Below are 16,661 nucleotides of genomic sequence, written 5' to 3'. Positions count from 1 at the left end.
GTGCTCGTTTTAAATTCACTTTTTTCTAGTCTTATCGTCTTAAAAAATGTGCCAAGTTTAGCCAGAGAGTGCAGTTTAGTAGCTTGGGTAGCGATAATTGCGTTTCTCACTCGCAATGATATTATGAAACTGAAACCAAATGAATATTCCAAGGCTGTAAATATATAAAAATAAGTTATAAATGAGGAAATCATAAATTACGTCGCCAATTGGCTTATCACACTCAAAGCAAATCATGAATGGGGGCTCCCAATGAACTTGAAAAGCGCGGCTATTTGCTTCTGTAACGGCAATATATGTCATTATTTTCGATAAAAGCGATGCGTATCGATTTTAAGCGATAGTACGCAGTGCAGTGCTGCCCATAAATGTGCATATAATAATTGAAATATGGCCACCCGTCGGAATTCAAAATGGTTTACTAAGAAAAAAATTAAATTGTGCATTTTATTGATATATTTTTTATATTTATATCAAACATAGTGGTAAAACTAATGTACACCGTGTGCAGCGCATTTGAAAAGTGAAACAATTATTTATCACAGGAAATCATGTGGGCGTCGGCGGAAAAAACTTATTTTTGCAAATGGATTTTGATAAAGAAATTGCCAAAGATATAACTAAAATGTATTTTATAGTAATTATGTAGATAGCTGCTGCTACTGCTGCCGTTGCTGCTCCATGTAGGGATCAATATCTTGTTGCTGACGCATAGCTTCTGTTTCAGCGCCGATGGCGCAGGCCAGCAAAGAATTAACCGTTTGCTCCTCGCCAGCCTTGTACACATAGCCATTGGCCTTGTCGATATGATTTCGGAGTCGGAGCATGCTGTCCGTGCTGAAGGCATCGAGCAGCTTGAAGGAGACAAGTGCATAATCCTCCACCATGGAGCAAATGGCTTCGTTGAGTTTCTGATATTTGCGCATCGCTGGATCATCGCCCAGTTTCTCCAGCAAATACTTCAGATCCAGTACATCCGTATAGTAGTCCACGCTAAAGTGCAGCTTTGTCTCGTGCTTGCGCAGCAGATCCGCCTTGGACAACACATTGATATGGGGCAAACTCATACGCATCATCGTATTTAGGGCCATCAGCAGCGTGGCAATGAACTTCGCCGGCTCCGAGCAGTAGTGCGAATCGATGAGGTTCACCGTGACCAGGTTGTAGCGTTCCCCCTCCAAGCGCTCAAAGACACGCGCCATGGCATTGTGATGAGTGTACAGCTCCACCTGACCCGGGCAATCGAAGAGGAAATAATTGTGGGTAGCGCTCAATTTGCGCAGCGCCGGCAGCAGCCAATCCTCGAAATGCTGCTCTAGATACTCTGCACAGTGCATCAGCGCCCCATTTGGTCCCAGCTGCAGGTGCTCCATGCAGTCCTCCACTGTGATCAGCTCCATGACGTTTATCACCGGCTCGTAGGCCATGTTGTCGTTGCCCGGATCCAAATTGACGACGCCCACTTGTCGGCCCAGTTCCCGATAGAATTTGTATGCCTCGTTGCAGTATGTGGTCTTGCCAGAGCCAGGCGGACCAATAATTAATTGTCCATAACGTGGATTTTCCACTCGCGGCTGAACGCGCTGCAGCATTTTTTACTTTTGTTTATGATATTGTACTAGTGTGACCGTGCGCGATATTCCAAAAATTTACTAAAAGGCCCAACTGAAAATACTAACAGATTCGGACAGCAGTCGCCTGTTGTTAACAGAAGCATATGGTTACATTAAAAAGTGAATGTCTTGAAAACATAAATCTTCGAGGTTTTTTTGGCCCCAAATGTTGATAAATTCAAATGTTATTGTGTATTTAGTTTGATTTATTTACAGCTAAGCATTTGATGTAGCAGAAATGTTAAGCCAGTCGGAAGCTATTAGACTCACATCCTTTATTATTTTATATTAATGTTCATCACATGCCGCCAAAAGCATTTCATTTATAATTTTTTGTAATGCAACAACAGGTATTTAAGTGAGCGCTCAATGTTAATAACATTGAGGGGTGCGATGTTAAGCGCTGGCCGCTGCTGCTGAACATAACAACAAATTGATGCGCCAACCCTGGTAGCGTACAGTGCTTGTGCGGGTGTTTTTACGCTAAATTGAATAAATTTCTATTTAATACGAGGGCACTTAGAATTCTAAAACCACTAGAGAGTTAATAATGGCGCAACCACAACAACCGGCCTACGAAAACAGTGAGTTTTGATTCGCAACCACAATTACCATAAGAGTGAAAGCGACGCGAAAAAAAATACATATGAGTCAACCAAGAACGGTAAAAACAGCGGAAATGCTTTTTGATATGACCATAAATGGAATTTGTGTGAAACGACAACAACAAAAGCAGCGCAGTCGACGACAAACACACTTCAGATAAACAATAGAGTGTGGGTGAGGGAGGGTCAGAGGGGATATCCCTTAATTCCTGTTGAAAACATATTTAGCCGGCTAAAACCGCCGCCGACCGCACCCTGTTTTTTTCATGTTTTTTTTTATCTGCCTCTTTTGACAAAGTTGTTGATTTAACCAATTTTGGATTTGTTTTTTTTTTTTTGTAATTATTGCAGAAAATGTGTATGCAACATTGCCGCGCACTCAACGTGGCCAGCCAATTGTTTTGGGCTCGGACCCGAAGGGCAAGAACTTTCTCTACACCAATGGAAACTCGGTGATAATCCGCAATATCGAGGTGAGTCCTACATTTTCCATATATGTCTATAAAAAGACTATCAAACAAAATATGAGCCGTTTGCTCCAAAAAAGAATAGAAAAGAAAAAGGCGAATAAATGGTTTTATTTTTGGACGGCAGCTGCAATTTTCTCAAGCGTTATTTTCCACTCGTCATCTATGTGTATGTGTGTGTGTGTGTGTGTGTTGGCTGTTCTATATTTATTTAGATATATATATGTATATACAGCAAACAGCCGGCAACACACATACCTTCCCACAAACAGAGAAATTGTCTTTCTCTTATTTTTTTGCCGCCCACGCAATGTGTATATACATATATTTATGTGTGTGTCTTGTCCATAACAAACCTGCGTGTAAATATGATTTTTTAATTAATTTGTTGCAACTTTTTCGTTTTGGCTTTGCGCTTTTCTTTCAAATATTGCGAACGTCGCGCTCCGATTAACGTGGTCGCCTGTTGCCATACCCAGAATCCAGCGATTGCCGATGTCTACACGGAACACTCGTGTGCAGTGAATGTGGCCAAGTATTCGCCCAGCGGCTTCTATATTGCATCCGGCGGTAAGTTAACCAATGCACTCACCTGTAAATAGAAGCCCTTCAAAAGAAAAAACCCCCCACAATAATCATGGGCATGACTCACGTCAACTGACAATTACCATAAAGTGGGCGAATTTGAAACCCATAAAATATAAATATCACTTTAATTTCACATTTTTTGAGCAGCAGCTCTACTTTTTTTTTTTTGCCATGTTATCTGGTTCTTATTATCGCTTATTAAAAAACATTGCATCTTATCTTTACCATCGTATCTACCGGAAAATTGAACCAAAAATGTGTTAACTTGCTAGGTATTTTTGTTTCTTATTTTTAATAAATTTCTTACTTGTTAATCATGTCAAAAATCATTAAAAATATCTTTAAAAATTCAATTAAATAATAATCAAAAAGATAACCATTTTTTGTATATATGTAAGTATTAAATGTTTGTATATATTTGTTTTAAATTCAGCAATGCTTAAAACTCAGTTCATTTTGGTATTTAATAAATAATCAATTTCATTCATATTTCATACAATTGCTGCTTGATATTTAATCAATTTTCTTACTTCCCCACAGATGCCTCTGGAAAGATTCGCATTTGGGATACGGTTAACAAGGAGCATTTGCTGAAGAATGAATTCCAGCCGATTGCAGGACCCATCAAGGACATCAGCTGGTCAGCGGACAATCAGCGCATGGTGGCCGTCGGCGAGGGACGCGAACGTTTTGGCCATGTTTTCATGACGGAAACTGGCACATCTGTGGGCGAAATCAGTGGCCAATCCAAACCCATCAATTCGGCGGACTTTAGGCCAGCCAGACCCTTTCGCATAGTGACCGGTGAGTGGAAATATCGACTTGTATCTGACCTGGTAACTAATCTATGGCATTGCAGGCAGCGAGGACAACACGATTGCCGTCTTCGAGGGTCCGCCGTTCAAGTTCAAAATGACCAAGCAAGATCACTCGCGATTTGTGCAAGCCGTGCGCTATTCGCCCGACGGCAAATTGTTTGCCTCGGCGGGCTTCGATGGTAAGGTGTTCCTGTATGACGGCACCAGCTCGGATCTGGTGGGTGAATTTGGTTCACCGGCGCACAAGGGTGGCGTCTATGCGGTCGCCTGGAAGCCAGATGGCACTCAGCTGTTGACCTGCTCCGGTGACAAGACCTGCCGCCTGTGGCAGGTTGAGTCCCGTGAGCTGATCAGTGAATTTGTAATGGGCACCACTGTGGATGATCAGCAGGTGTCGTGCCTGTGGCAGGGAGAGCATCTGTTGACCGTCTCCCTGTCCGGTATCATTACCTATCTGAATGTGGAGGATCCCAGCAAGCCACTGCGAGTGGTCAAGGGACACAATAAGCCAATTACTGTGCTGGGCCTGAGCGATGATCGCAGCACTATTTACACTGGCAGCCACGACGGCATTGTAACCAACTGGAATTCTGGCAACGGTGTCAACGATCGCATCACTGGCACTGGTCATGGCAATCAGATCAACGGCATTGCTGCCTGGGATGAGTTTGTCTACACCTGCGGCATCGATGATAGTCTGCGCCAATTCAGTGTCGAGGGCAACTGCTATACGGATTACGTGGTCAAGCTCAACTGTCAGCCACGCGGCTTGGCCATCTTGCGCAACGAGAACATCATTGCATTGGCCTGCATTAAGGAGCTAACATTGGTGCAGGATCAGAAGAAGATATTCTCGCTGCCCATCAAATACGAGGCCAGCTCCATAGCGGCCAATGCGGAAACCTTGGACGTGGCTGTTGGCGGTGATGATCAGAAGCTGCACATCTATTCGCTCAAGGGTAGCACTCTCGAGCTAAAGACCGAACTGGAGCATCTGGGCGCTGTCACCGATGTCGCCTATTCACCGGATCAAAAGTATTTGGTTGCCTGCGATGCTCATCGCAAGGTGGTCCTTTACTCGGTGGAGGAATATAAGGTAGGGGGCGATATAGATAATAAAACAATAATACCCATCGAATGTATTATCAATTCGAAAGTTATTTATGTTGCTGTTATCTTATCAATGTTGTTTGTTGTTGCCATATTTCAGCCGGCCCACAACAAGGAATGGGGCTTCCATAATGCACGTGTCAACACTGTCGCCTGGTCTCCGAACTCGCTGCTGGTGGCCAGCGGTTCCCTTGATACCACCATTATCATTTGGTCTGTGACCAATCCAGCCAAGCACACCATCATCAAGAGTAAGCTAAAGTTAACTTTTCAACCTAATTATCAATTAACCATGACTAATCTCGATTCATTAGATGCGCATCCACAATCGCAAATTACGCGCCTCGTGTGGCTGGATAACAATACTGTGATCTCCACTGGTCAGGATTGTAATACCAAAGTCTGGCATGTGGAAACTATTTAGAAAAACAATTAAAATAAAAAAGCAAAAAGTATGCCAAAAGGAAAAATGAACAACGAGAAGAACAGCGCAGCCAGCGCATATTTTTATACTTATTCAGAGAGAAGAAAAAGAAGGAAAGCGCAGACAGATCCGTTTAAATCCGATGTAAAATTGCCAAGCTGCTATTATTCGCTGCGACATCAGCTTCATTTCATTTAAGTGCAACAGTTTATTTACATTTAGATATTTATATAACGCACTCATTATGTCCCTTTAGTTTAAGCTCAAATGTGTTTTTGCTAATCATATCATGGATACAGCTATTCTATTTGCATCATTTTATATATATATATTTAATAACTATGAAAATACTTGCGAGTTTGTGCCGCCAATTCGACTTCATTATGCTTGAATGTGTTTTTTAACAACAACAACTTTTTTTGGATACTTATACAACTGAACTACAGTTTAAACAATACTATACATATGTATAAAGTGCGCCTGCGTACGTAAATTATTGTATTATGAAATGAAATAAAATAGTTTTTGCATAAAAAAAAATTCATAATACGTTTTGTATTTTGTGGCTTAATATTTATTTTTGATCTTGGTTTTTTTATAGGTCTTTTGTGACCTTGTCTTTTTGTGTGCATGTGTGTGCGTGTGTGTTTTTTTTCTTGTGTATAATTATAATATTTATAAAAATTGCTCTTAATTTATTAGAATGTGTAGGCGTGTGTGTGTGTGTATATGTGTGTGAGTTGTGTTTGGTTTTGCAGAAGGTATTTTGAAAGCCTCGCAGTTACAGTTTGGGATAGCTTGAGTGCACTCAGTGCTACTAAAACTGTTTTGCTCATGTCACTCACAGAACGGTGACGGTTGAGTTGCCACCTCTCGCGACTTATCGAAGCGACGTATCGATAAGTGAATGCGAAACTCTAACAAATGGCGCTAAAATTAACAAGTGAGAATTAAATTTAAATTAAATAGAAAATAAAAACGACGAATTGCGCTAAGTATCACAGCCGGGTCTAAGACGTTGGTCCGTTATGCGGTGGGGATTAATTCACGTGAGAGCATATTTGTTTGTTTGCTTGTTTGTTGTGTGTGTGTGTACGTGTTTGTGTGTGTTTTGAGGTGTAATTAAATCTCTGCTTATAGGGCCGATGTGCTCGTCTCGCTGCTGCCTGCTTCACCATTTCTGCCCACTGGCGTTACACTCTTCAAGGACACGGGCGCTTCGTGCGCCAAATCCAAGGCTGGTGCTGTGTTTGACTCGGCAACGGCAACAGCAGCCGCAGCGGCAGCCAACTGAAACTGATTGGGTAGAAACAGGTAAGGATTATTCGACAGCCCAACAGAGCTCGAGCCCGACCCCGAACCCGAACCAGATGCAGTGCCTGCTGCCTCGCTGGCAACAACATCGCCACTAGTTGCAGTTGCCGATGGTGCAGTTCCTGTGCTCGACTGTGCCGCCAGTTTTGTGATGCGTTTGCGTCGTGCCTCATTTTCGCAGGGTGACGGCGCACCTGGATGACGATAGCTGACGTGCTTGCGTAGCGCATCCTTGCTGCGGGACACGTGCGAGCACACGTTGCACGCATAGCTGCAAGGACGAAAGCAATTTAAGAGGAGTTCCAAACTCACGAATGAAATATTTATTGTATTTTTCCGGTCAAACTCACCGCACATTCTGATGAGTCTCGAGGTGGACACGCAAATTGTATTGATTGCTCAGCTGCTTGTGGCATATGAAGCATGTGGCATACAGCTTGGAGTTCGATGGCGGCTTGCTGGGCGTCGGCAACTTCTCGGCGCTGAGTGACAGCAAGTTCGGTTCAGATTTGGCACTGATCAGCTGTCCAGCTGCGGCAGCTGCTGCTGCCTCGCGCTGGCATGCCGCGTATTGTTCGATGTGCTGCTGCAGCTTCACATGATCCTCGGGTGTTATGTAGGGTGGACTGGCCAGATGTGATGCCTGGTGGGATGCCTGCTGTGCTGTTGTGGGCGTGGCAGCGGCACTATAACTCGGCAGCTTGGCGCTGCTGTACAAGTGCCCACCGCCCAATGGATTGCTGTAGCTGGGCGATGACTTCACGACGGGCAGCTGCGGTGAGAAGTGTGACATGGTCTGTGGTGCCAATGTTACCGGTGAGGTAGCCACAATCGAATTCGCTGCTCCACATTCCATTGGCGACTTGTTGCTGCTGCTGCTTCTCAGATTCTCGACAATTTTGTCCAAACGCTTGACATCCTTTGGGGCCGTTGAGTTATTTAGATTGCTTGAGCCCGGCACACTGCCAGTGCGCAGTCGCTTGGAGCCGTAGCAATCCTCTTCCTCGAGGCTGCTCTGATAGAGCTGACATTGCTGCTGATACTTGGCCAGCAGCTCTGTGGTCTTATTCAGCGCCGTCTGCGAGAAGTTCAAGGGTTGCGGCAACAGATTCGGATAGAATTGCAGCGACTTAAGAAAAAAGTTCTCCAGGGGTGTGCCCAGCTTATTGGCCAGGAGCGGTGTTTGCAGCGACGGATTCGGCAGCTGCGGCATTGCCAGACTGGGCGTTGTTGTGGGCGTGGCAGCGGGCGATGGCGTCCGGGCTGTCTCAAATCCCAGCGGCTTCTCGCCACCCGTTGGCTCCGTGTTGTAGGTGGTGGGAGTGGTGCTGGGAGCGCTCTTGGCTGGCTTGGGTAGCTGCAGGCAGGTGACATTAGATATTACGCAGGTTATTGAACAGTTTGAACTTACATTATTATTCTGCACATCCGCCAAACCCTTGATGCCCAAAGTTTCGGCCAGATTGAGGAGCACGGGTATCTGTTCCTCATAGACATTCACCTCGCCCGAGTACATGAACGTGAGCAGGGCGACAATAGCGCCAAAACTGGCGCCGGGTATGATGATGACCGGATGATTGCTGGCCTCCAGAGCGCGAAAGATCTCCATGAAGAAGCTGCTGCAGGCGCTGAGCACTACACGATGGGCACGCAGCAGACGACCCTCCGCCGATATGGTGACATCTGTGAGATGCGATTGATCCAGCAGTATGGGCAGGGTGCTCAGCAAACTGGTCTGGAGTGGAGATCGGAGATTTACAGTGGATTATGTTGCAGTTGTCAGTTGCAGTTGGGGGCAATTGGGTCACTTGATCATATAAATAGTACGACTACAAGATTTGGCAGACCAGCTGCCCGGACTATGCATATGTGTGTGCGTGTGTGTGTGTTTTTGGCTGGCTGGCTGGCTAAATTTGTGTTTTGGCCCTTGGCTGGGAGCTGGTGAGCTGGGAACATCGCCCGGAACACATTTGGAGCAAATGCGCCAGGCGACACTTAATGGCAGCTGAGCATTAATTGCAATTGCGTCGCGTTTGTGGCCGCTTCGAAATTAGATTTAGTTGCTAGTAAAAATTCTTTGGATTTTGGCAATTGCACGAAAATTTCATTTATTTGACAAATTTTTTTTTCATTTTTTTTCTTCGTGTTTTGCCTCTTACTCCGCTCGGTTGCCTTTGGCTATTTTGGACAGCTTTGTCGTCCCTCCACCCGATCTGTAGCAACAAAATTGTCACTATATGAAATGCGGAAAACCATGTGTGAATAGGTATGTATATATGTATATGTATATATATACATTGTACATATGTATGTATATTCTCTAAACCCTATATATAGACGGGTGACATTTCTCTGGTCGCTTCTTCGGAACGATGTCCAGTCAATTTTATGCCCGAGGCCAAGCCTCTAGATAATACTTGTACACCGTATAAAAACGACGCTGACGACTTGTATAAGAACATTCATTTATATTCATTTGAGAATTTTTTAGGGGGGAGGAGGAGGGGAATGGGTGCTTTGAATAACACATTGAACAACATAAATCAAAAGATGAGCTAAGTAGCTCGGAATTAATGGCACCTGGAGCGGCACGAAAGTTCAGAGAAATGGACTATAAGTAGATTTCAGTTAAGTCATCATTAATATATGAAATTGTTAACAGCGGTCAAGTTTTTAGTTTATTCTTGAAAAACTGATTATATTGGGTATAAAAAGGCAGTAGGATTCTAGTCATATTTGAGAAAGTTTTAAATATTTTGGTTGCAAATGTATATGATTAGAATTTTGAGAGAAAGCGTAAGAGAGGAAGCATGGAGAGATTTAAATATGAACTATTATGCTAAGATTAATTATTGATTTCAACTCTTACGCATGCTTGGGTCTTTCTCTGATTTCTGTACGATCTCAAGAAAAATCCCGATCTCTGCTGTTACCTGATGATTATGCCATCGCAGACAAAATTGTTGTTGATTTTCATTATGTTGTTGCTGCTGTTCCAGTTGATGTTGCTGCAGTTGCTGCTGTTGTTGTTGCTGTTGTCTTGTATTTGTTGTATTTACATGTTCCATAATTCATTAAAATATTTGTATGTTCCTCACATAAATGGTCCTGCAAAATATATATTTAAATAATCCTTTTATTAGCACATCACAATAATTCTAAATTGCATACAGTTTCATTATTGTTTGTCGAACAGAATTCTTGTGTTTATTTTGATTTTCATAATTTGTTTGTTTGTCTTGCGATTCGGTTTGTTGTCGTTTTTATGATTTGTTTATTCATTGAACATTTTGTCACACACTTTTCGTTTCGCTTTGATTTTAAGAGATCCGTCGAATGCTCTTTATAGAGCGTTGATCTTTAGAGACACACACGCGGCGTATACGTCTTATGTCGTAGCATTTGGTATATTACTCATACGCCATGGCATGCTTCGTCTGCTCATGATATGAATAGCTGTGTGATGTAGTCGTCGATGTGTGCGAGTCAGATGTGACATAGCAAAGTGTAGCGTGTGTGCAGGTTTGTGTGTGTGTGTGTCTGTGAGGAAGGGGAAGGGTTGAGTGAATGGGAAAACAATGGATTATTACACTGAAATCAATGTGTGCTTAATTCGATTAGAAGCTGTGTAAAATAATGTGGGAGGTGAATATTTTGATGGCTTGGGCTTTAGTCGATATCTAAAGCCGGTAAATTATTTTTAGTGAGTCTAGAAAAAATTAAAAATACATTTTTATGAATATAATTAAACGAATTAAGTATTCGTTCTATATTGAGTTGCTTATAAAAAACTGCATTTTTTGTCATGGTGTTTTATTTGAATTGATTTTAATCTTAACTGACTGTGCCAGTTTCTAGATCTTGCTGTCTGCTCTTTGGCATTCCAAGGTAGTCTCTTTTTGGATCGTTGGTCGTTTAATACGCCTAGGTTATTTCGTTAATATTGCCAGGCACCCAGTTGACAATACTAAATTACAATCAAAATACTAAAAGGAAGAAAACAACAAACACTCGCACACACACCTATGTATATGTATGTATTGAGATGGTTTTTAGGTGTGCAGGGGTTCAGCATGTGCTTTGGCTGGCAATTAAATTTATTTAAATAAAATTAATTTGGTTTTTGTTGTGCTTTCTTTTAGTTGTTGTTATTGTTGTGCTTGCTTTTGGCTGGTCTCTGGTCTACATTGCGATGGGAACTGGCCTGGCTATATGTCTATCACTGTCTGATTGCAGGGGTTTCTGGGCTGCGCTACAAATCTGCCAATTTCCATTGTTTAGCCATTGCGGCTATACTAGATGCCATGATATACAACTACGTCGTATTTGGCAGGAGGGGGGGAGGTGGGGCTTGTAGGGGTTGTAGGTGTGGATTGGGGTGGTATTGCCCACTACTTTTGTCCGAGGGCTATTTTTGTGTGTGCAACGGACATGCATAAAATAAAACTGTGTGAGAATCACAAACTGCAACTCATTGGAGGCCCCGAAAGTGACAACTACGACATCTTTGCTAGCCGTTTGGTGCCCAGCATGCGATTTGTTCTGTTATTGTTGTTGTTGTTTTTGTTGTCGACAGACGGAATTTTCTTCATTCCATTATGTGCACAGCGAGTGAAAATCGCATCTAAGCATTTTTCTATTGAGCGACGAAGGCACATAGAAGAAGAATGATTACCAGAACTGGGGACGTTGGACGGGGCACGGATCGGGCGGGAGGAGAAGGACGCTCTGGCCTGGGGTTTGGCCTTTTTGGCGCTCGTTCACACAGAAAGTGTCTTTTCCGTAACTCTTTGGTATTTCTGCTCAGATTTTTACTTGATATATTCCGAAATTAGTTTCAGTTGCTTATGTATTTTTAAATAGCCGCGACAAGAACTGTGCTAAACGCTCTCGCCAGCCTGTCTATTTTGATTTGTTGTCCAAGTGCCGTCTTTGTCAAGTGATTTCATCATCACCCAACACCCTTCATTGCCCCCAACCACCCTTTTTGGCCACTATCCACTTATCCACTACCAAATTGCGAGCGTTGATGCGTAATATTTTACACATAATCGCTCATACGCCGCATTGCCATTCCAAAAGTCACAAAAAGGATTTTTGTTGTTGATCATTTCGCATGCTTTTCTCTTAACTTTTATTTTTCCATGACAGATCGCACATAAATTCGATGTCCACTTATTTTTGTAGTCGCAAAACTGAATTTTTGTGTATAATTTTTTAGTATAATTTGTATTTGAGGTTTCCAGTTTTTTTTTTTTTTTTTTTTTTTTTTGCGGCCCTGGCAAAATCTATTAATACACCTAGGCCCAATTGAATTTAAGGGGCTTTCATCTGGAATTTAATTTGTCAACAATTTCACGCAGAAATTTCCTGTTTCCAACATAGTTTATTGAACATAAAACTTGCTTTATATTTAGAAGGAATATTTATTTGGTTTGTTGGCTTTTTTTTCACTTTGCTCCATTTTATAAAAGACTCGTGTTGGATATTAAAGATTATGTTATCTTGTTATTTGTCACATTTAAAAAGAAAATTCATTAATGTTTTCTGTTGGACATTCACAAATTAGTAAATAATCCCCAACTGGAATCTGAAGAGACATTTCTTGGCAGAAACACTATTGAATGAACTTGTTTGCATTTTTTCATTTCAAAATTTAAGTTTTTATGTACACTTGGGATTGTAAAGTTATTTTATCGCATAATTTGTCATATAAAAAATTTGTATCAACACGCAAAAACTGTAGATATATATGAAAATACAGATATATTTATAAAAGACTTTTTTTCCTCGTGTTTCTAATTTATGTGAGTTTTATTAGTCTTATATGTTTATTTCTTCATTTTCCTGCCACGCTTTTTATTCGGTCTATTTAACAATGAATTGTAAGGTATAGTTAAGCACACTTTGTATACTCATTATTTTAAATACTTTTTTGTTGAGTTTTGATTTTTGTATTATATTTTTTAGTTGGTTTTTAAAATGTTGTTAATTTGTAATGCTTAAAATTTGCATATCCATAACATGCCACAACTGTTTAGCATTTTTGTATTGTTCAACGTATGTCGCGTGACGAATTTGATTAGTTTATTTTATTTTATATATTTAATTTTTTGTCAATGCGTACTATTTTTTGTTTGTGGCTAAGCGCGCACCTTTGTTAACCGTTTGCTGCTCGCATCTGAAATGAAAATACCCGAAAATGTTTCAATTCTTTCGGTTTTAGTTGGAGATTTTCTATTTTTCGAATGTCCATCTCTTGACAATTTTTGCTGTGTGCTTTTAGTTGCTTTTGCTGTTGTTGTTTGCCATTTGTTTTGTTGATTTGATTTCTCGCTCGTTGCCGCCGTCGTCGTTGTCGTCGCTGTGGATGTCTTTGCTCAGCTCTTAACGATCTCAATCTCATCAACAGCATCGTTGTCGTCGTCGTCGTCGTCGTCGTTGATTCCATGTTCTAATTAATGAGCAAGCATGCTGGCAGGCATTCAGGCAGCCGAAGAGAAATTGTTATAGTTTTGTACTCACAATTTGTTGCTTAATTAATTAGCTGCAAACAACATTTAGTTAATCAAAACATTTGTTAATTCATTAGAGGTGCACACATAATGAGCATTAGCTTGTAGTCCATCTGCTACTCGAGACACAATTGACATGGCCAAAACGAGACACACAAATACATGCATCTGCAACTACCAAATTGCAATTCTCACAATTCTTGTGTGCATTATTAATTTGCAATAAAAGTGTGGAAGCAGCCACAGTCGCAAAGAAAACAAAACAACAACAAAATCCACAACGTTACAAAAATAAATGTTTGTACCTGCTGTTTAGATTTGAATTATGTTGACAACGCCTGACAAATACAAATGGAGGTGAATTGGAGGCGCTGCTGGGCCAAAACCGCTCCCCCCAGCACCACCACTTTGCCCCTCCCATGCTGCTGCAGATTTCAATTCATTAAAATGCCACAAATACTTATTTATTATTGCCATTATTCGTGTGGCTGCCTTGTATATTTGGGTTAGCCCAGCACATTTATTCTATCTAGGGATTTAAGAGAGAGACAGATGGAGAATCATCTATCGCCTATAAGCTAAAGCATCGCACCTCCGACAATGGCTTGCACTGCTGCTGCGCATAATCCCAGCCATATTTGTAGGGACAACGGACTATGGTCAAATAGCCGTCAATGCAGCTATAATAATACTCGCAGCGTTGCGGATGCGGATGATAGCCATCGCCCATGGTATTACAATGTGGTCGACTCCCATCTGACGCACTTGGCTGCGCAACTATAGATGCCGGAGTAGATGTAGTTGGTGCTCCTGGCTGCAATTCATCACTGCCGTTGCTGCTGTCGACTGTCACAGCAACAACTGTTGCTAGTTGAGCTGTAGTTGTGCTTATTGGCTCCAGGCAAACACCAGCATCGTCAAAGGTGCACTCCTGTGCCTTGGCATCAAAATACGTTTGCTCTGGACAGGAGTCCCTAAAGGAGTTCTCCCCATTGCAGTATATATAGCTCACGCAATCATCTATGGCCATCACAAAGGTATCTGCCTCCACATTGGCACATTGTGGAAACTCTTCCGCTTGGCTAGTGGGCAGTCCTCCGGCCAGAAACAGTAGGCAGAGTAACCTGATCAAGTTTTTGTGCTGAAACATTCTTGTATATGTAAGACTCTTGCTGTTTTCGGTTTGTTCTGAACTTTGGGAATGCGCTCGCCTTTTTATGCCACATTTGAAGGTCAATGCGAATCACTTATCAACATTGTTATCTCATACAAGCGTTGTACTTTTCTCTATTGCCAAAAGTTTATCAATTTACTAGTGTGTCAAGGTCGCATACATGAAACCTCATTTGCTCATTTAGCACAGCAGCTAAGTTCAAAATTGATTTACAAAATTATTGGGACATTTACTGCAAAAAGAACTGTTGTTAAATCAAAACAAACTTCCTTAATTGACATATGCCGCAGAATAAAATGATCTCAAGTCGAATCTCAGAAAGTTTATTTTGAAGCTAACATAAAATACAAACAAAAAACTACAATTACAATTTTGTGTATGTAGTAATATTTTAAAATGTTTAATCTAAGAAAAATTGAGTTTGATTGTTGCTTAACTAACATAAAAAAATTGTTATTTAAAATCCATCTAAACTTGCAGCATGGGCCGCTTTTCCTTAGCTTGTAGATTGTCATTGGTGATTGCGTAGCCGGTGCCACCCTAAAAGCATCAATTTAAATTATACACAAAAAAAAACTCTGGTAATATGTCATGTGCTTCACTTACACGTTGCAGTGGAATGATGTCCTTGTCCTTAAGCTTGCGATCGGTCAAAGGATGTATCATGTCCTTGCGTATAAGCTTCTCTACGCATTCCATGGTAACGACATCGCCACTGCAAGCATAAATTTAAATTCAATTAATTTTTTTCAATATCGACATTCCTCTTACTCACGTAGGACGCAGAACGGCACAAGGCACCGCATTGCTTAAAGCATCGTGGGTGATGGGACACATGTAGCGCGCCTCCTTGGCAATAAGGGAACGCTTGGTGTCCCCATCTTTGAGCAGCGTAAACTTGACATCGATTAGATCCTTCATGCGAAGCTGCTGCTGGGAGACGGGGCAATAAATGGTGGGATCGGGCTTTTGCGCCTTGGCAACGCCTGCATTCGGACACTCGGAAGGTAGCCAAAAGCTGGGCAGCTTCTTTTCATGCCCATTAGTCATATTGGAAATGGAATTGCTAGAGCTGGCCCCTGCTGCTGATGAAGTGCCGGGCATCGCATCGAGATCGCTGGTCTTTACTATGGTAGCTGTCGGCTTATGTGCAGGAGTTGTTGTTGGCTTCTCAGCATTGACGAATTTCTCCATGCGCGCCAATTGCTTATTATTTGCATCCTGAGCCAGTTCGTTTTCCTCGACGCGACGCAGACGCTCATATTCCTTCAGCTTGCGACTGTACTCGTTTTTCTTGGTGACAATGTACTGTAGGATGGCCTCCTTGTCGAAAAGGTAACCATCTTTGGTTACCACAGGATTCCGGCAGGGCTGCAGGGTCAATGAGCAGCAATCAAAAGATTTCACTGAATCTTTGCCCAGACGCTTGTCATTTGTGCCATATCCGGATTCTGCTGCATCGCGTTTCTTTTCGTTGTAGGTATAAACAGCTCCGGCAGTGCAATTGCGTGCATGGCGAGTCATTTTCAATCAAATTTATAAGCAAACAAATAAATAAACAAATGTCAGGCCAAAAACCAAACGATAACGATAACTGAACTCTATCGTCGATAAATTAAATAGGGTTTGGTTGCATAAATATCTAAACTTCCTCAATAGACATTTTAAAGTGGTTATATTATTAGACTTAATTGATGTTTGAATAAAAATATTAAAATTATAAATAAACTTATGCTGACACATCTAAGCCAACTATCGATTGCATCGACAAAACAGATGTTTGGTATTAGCCAGTGTCACCACACTGGTTGCCAGGAACTATCGATATTGAAAAGGAACCAATCGATAAATGAAACAATTTGAATCTAATTTTGAAATTAATGGGTACATTATTTATTTTCATTATATTGCACCTTTACATTATTTATTTATGTTGCATATGAGTAGTTGTTACTTGACTAGTAATACTGTTTGGCTGCTTGATGTGTATTTAGTTTAACATTTCACATTTTTATATAGTATCTAGTAGTACT

General features: G+C 41.6%; 5 protein-coding genes across 5 annotated transcripts; 1 reads left to right on the top strand and 4 right to left on the bottom strand.

Annotated features, from left to right (window-relative positions):
* Positions 1-441: 441 nt before the first annotated feature.
* On the bottom strand, positions 442-1,620 carry LOC6558706 (GPN-loop GTPase 2). Its single transcript, XM_001985093.3, has one exon. The coding sequence runs from the start codon at positions 1,590-1,592 to the stop codon at positions 660-662; it is 933 nt and encodes a 310-aa protein (XP_001985129.1). The 5' UTR covers positions 1,593-1,620; the 3' UTR covers positions 442-659.
* A 420-nt stretch (positions 1,621-2,040) lies between these two features.
* LOC6558702 (actin-interacting protein 1) lies at positions 2,041-6,166 on the top strand. The gene is made up of 7 exons (XM_001985094.3): positions 2,041-2,197; positions 2,570-2,691; positions 3,165-3,255; positions 3,814-4,077; positions 4,133-5,187; positions 5,302-5,452; positions 5,516-6,166. Exons 1-7 carry the CDS (start codon positions 2,164-2,166, stop codon positions 5,623-5,625), a joined length of 1,827 nt encoding a protein of 608 aa, XP_001985130.1. The 5' UTR covers positions 2,041-2,163; the 3' UTR covers positions 5,626-6,166.
* A 92-nt stretch (positions 6,167-6,258) lies between these two features.
* Positions 6,259-10,007, bottom strand: LOC6558690 (B-cell CLL/lymphoma 6 member B protein). The gene is made up of 4 exons (XM_001985095.3): positions 9,873-10,007; positions 8,351-8,674; positions 7,290-8,296; positions 6,259-7,210 (listed from the first exon to the last, which is right to left on the bottom strand). Exons 1-4 carry the CDS (start codon positions 10,005-10,007, stop codon positions 6,760-6,762), a joined length of 1,917 nt encoding a protein of 638 aa, XP_001985131.1. The 3' UTR covers positions 6,259-6,759.
* Positions 10,008-14,025: 4,018 nt separating this feature from the next.
* Positions 14,026-14,604, bottom strand: LOC6571901. The gene has a single exon (XM_001998033.2). It carries the CDS (start codon positions 14,602-14,604, stop codon positions 14,026-14,028), a length of 579 nt encoding a protein of 192 aa, XP_001998069.2.
* A 331-nt stretch (positions 14,605-14,935) lies between these two features.
* On the bottom strand, positions 14,936-16,189 carry LOC6558681 (nitric oxide synthase-interacting protein homolog). The gene is made up of 3 exons (XM_001985097.3): positions 15,404-16,189; positions 15,235-15,343; positions 14,936-15,168 (listed from the first exon to the last, which is right to left on the bottom strand). The coding sequence occupies exons 1-3, from the start codon at positions 16,150-16,152 to the stop codon at positions 15,097-15,099; spliced, it is 930 nt and encodes a 309-aa protein (XP_001985133.1). The 5' UTR covers positions 16,153-16,189; the 3' UTR covers positions 14,936-15,096.
* Positions 16,190-16,661: the final 472 nt, after the last annotated feature.

This window comes from Drosophila grimshawi, unplaced genomic scaffold (assembly GCF_018153295.1).
Source record: "Drosophila grimshawi isolate 15287-2541.00 unplaced genomic scaffold, ASM1815329v1 contig_44, whole genome shotgun sequence".
Classification (NCBI taxonomy): domain Eukaryota; kingdom Metazoa; phylum Arthropoda; class Insecta; order Diptera; family Drosophilidae; genus Drosophila; species Drosophila grimshawi.
The sequence above is the reverse complement of the archived record's forward strand: the minus strand, read 5'-3'. Positions and strand labels throughout refer to the sequence as shown.

Excerpts from the sequence above, each read along its gene's own strand:
- LOC6558706 (XM_001985093.3), bottom strand. The coding sequence starts at position 1,592 with ATGCTGCAGCGCGTTCAGCCGCGAGTGGAAAATCCACGTTATGGACAA.
- LOC6558702 (XM_001985094.3), top strand. The coding sequence starts at position 2,164 with ATGGCGCAACCACAACAACCGGCCTACGAAAACA. Across the intron at positions 2,198-2,569 it reads ACAACCGGCCTACGAAAACA|AAAATGTGTATGCAACATTG; the intron begins GTGAGTTTTGAT and ends TAATTATTGCAG. Across the intron at positions 4,078-4,132 it reads ACCCTTTCGCATAGTGACCG|GCAGCGAGGACAACACGATT; the intron begins GTGAGTGGAAAT and ends ATGGCATTGCAG.
- LOC6558690 (XM_001985095.3), bottom strand. The coding sequence starts at position 10,007 with ATGGAACATGTAAATACAACAAATACAAGACAACAGCAACAACAACAG. Across the intron at positions 8,675-9,872 it reads TGCGATGGCATAATCATCAG|ACCAGTTTGCTGAGCACCCT; the intron begins GTAACAGCAGAG and ends TCTCCACTCCAG. Across the intron at positions 8,297-8,350 it reads CGGATGTGCAGAATAATAAT|CTACCCAAGCCAGCCAAGAG; the intron begins GTAAGTTCAAAC and ends ACCTGCCTGCAG.
- LOC6571901 (XM_001998033.2), bottom strand. The coding sequence starts at position 14,604 with ATGTTTCAGCACAAAAACTTGATCAGGTTACTCTGCCTACTGTTTCTG.
- LOC6558681 (XM_001985097.3), bottom strand. The coding sequence starts at position 16,152 with ATGACTCGCCATGCACGCAATTGCACTGCCGGAGCTGTTTATACCTAC. Across the intron at positions 15,344-15,403 it reads TGTGCCGTTCTGCGTCCTAC|TGGCGATGTCGTTACCATGG; the intron begins GTGAGTAAGAGG and ends TTATGCTTGCAG. Across the intron at positions 15,169-15,234 it reads ACATCATTCCACTGCAACGT|GGTGGCACCGGCTACGCAAT; the intron begins GTAAGTGAAGCA and ends TGATGCTTTTAG.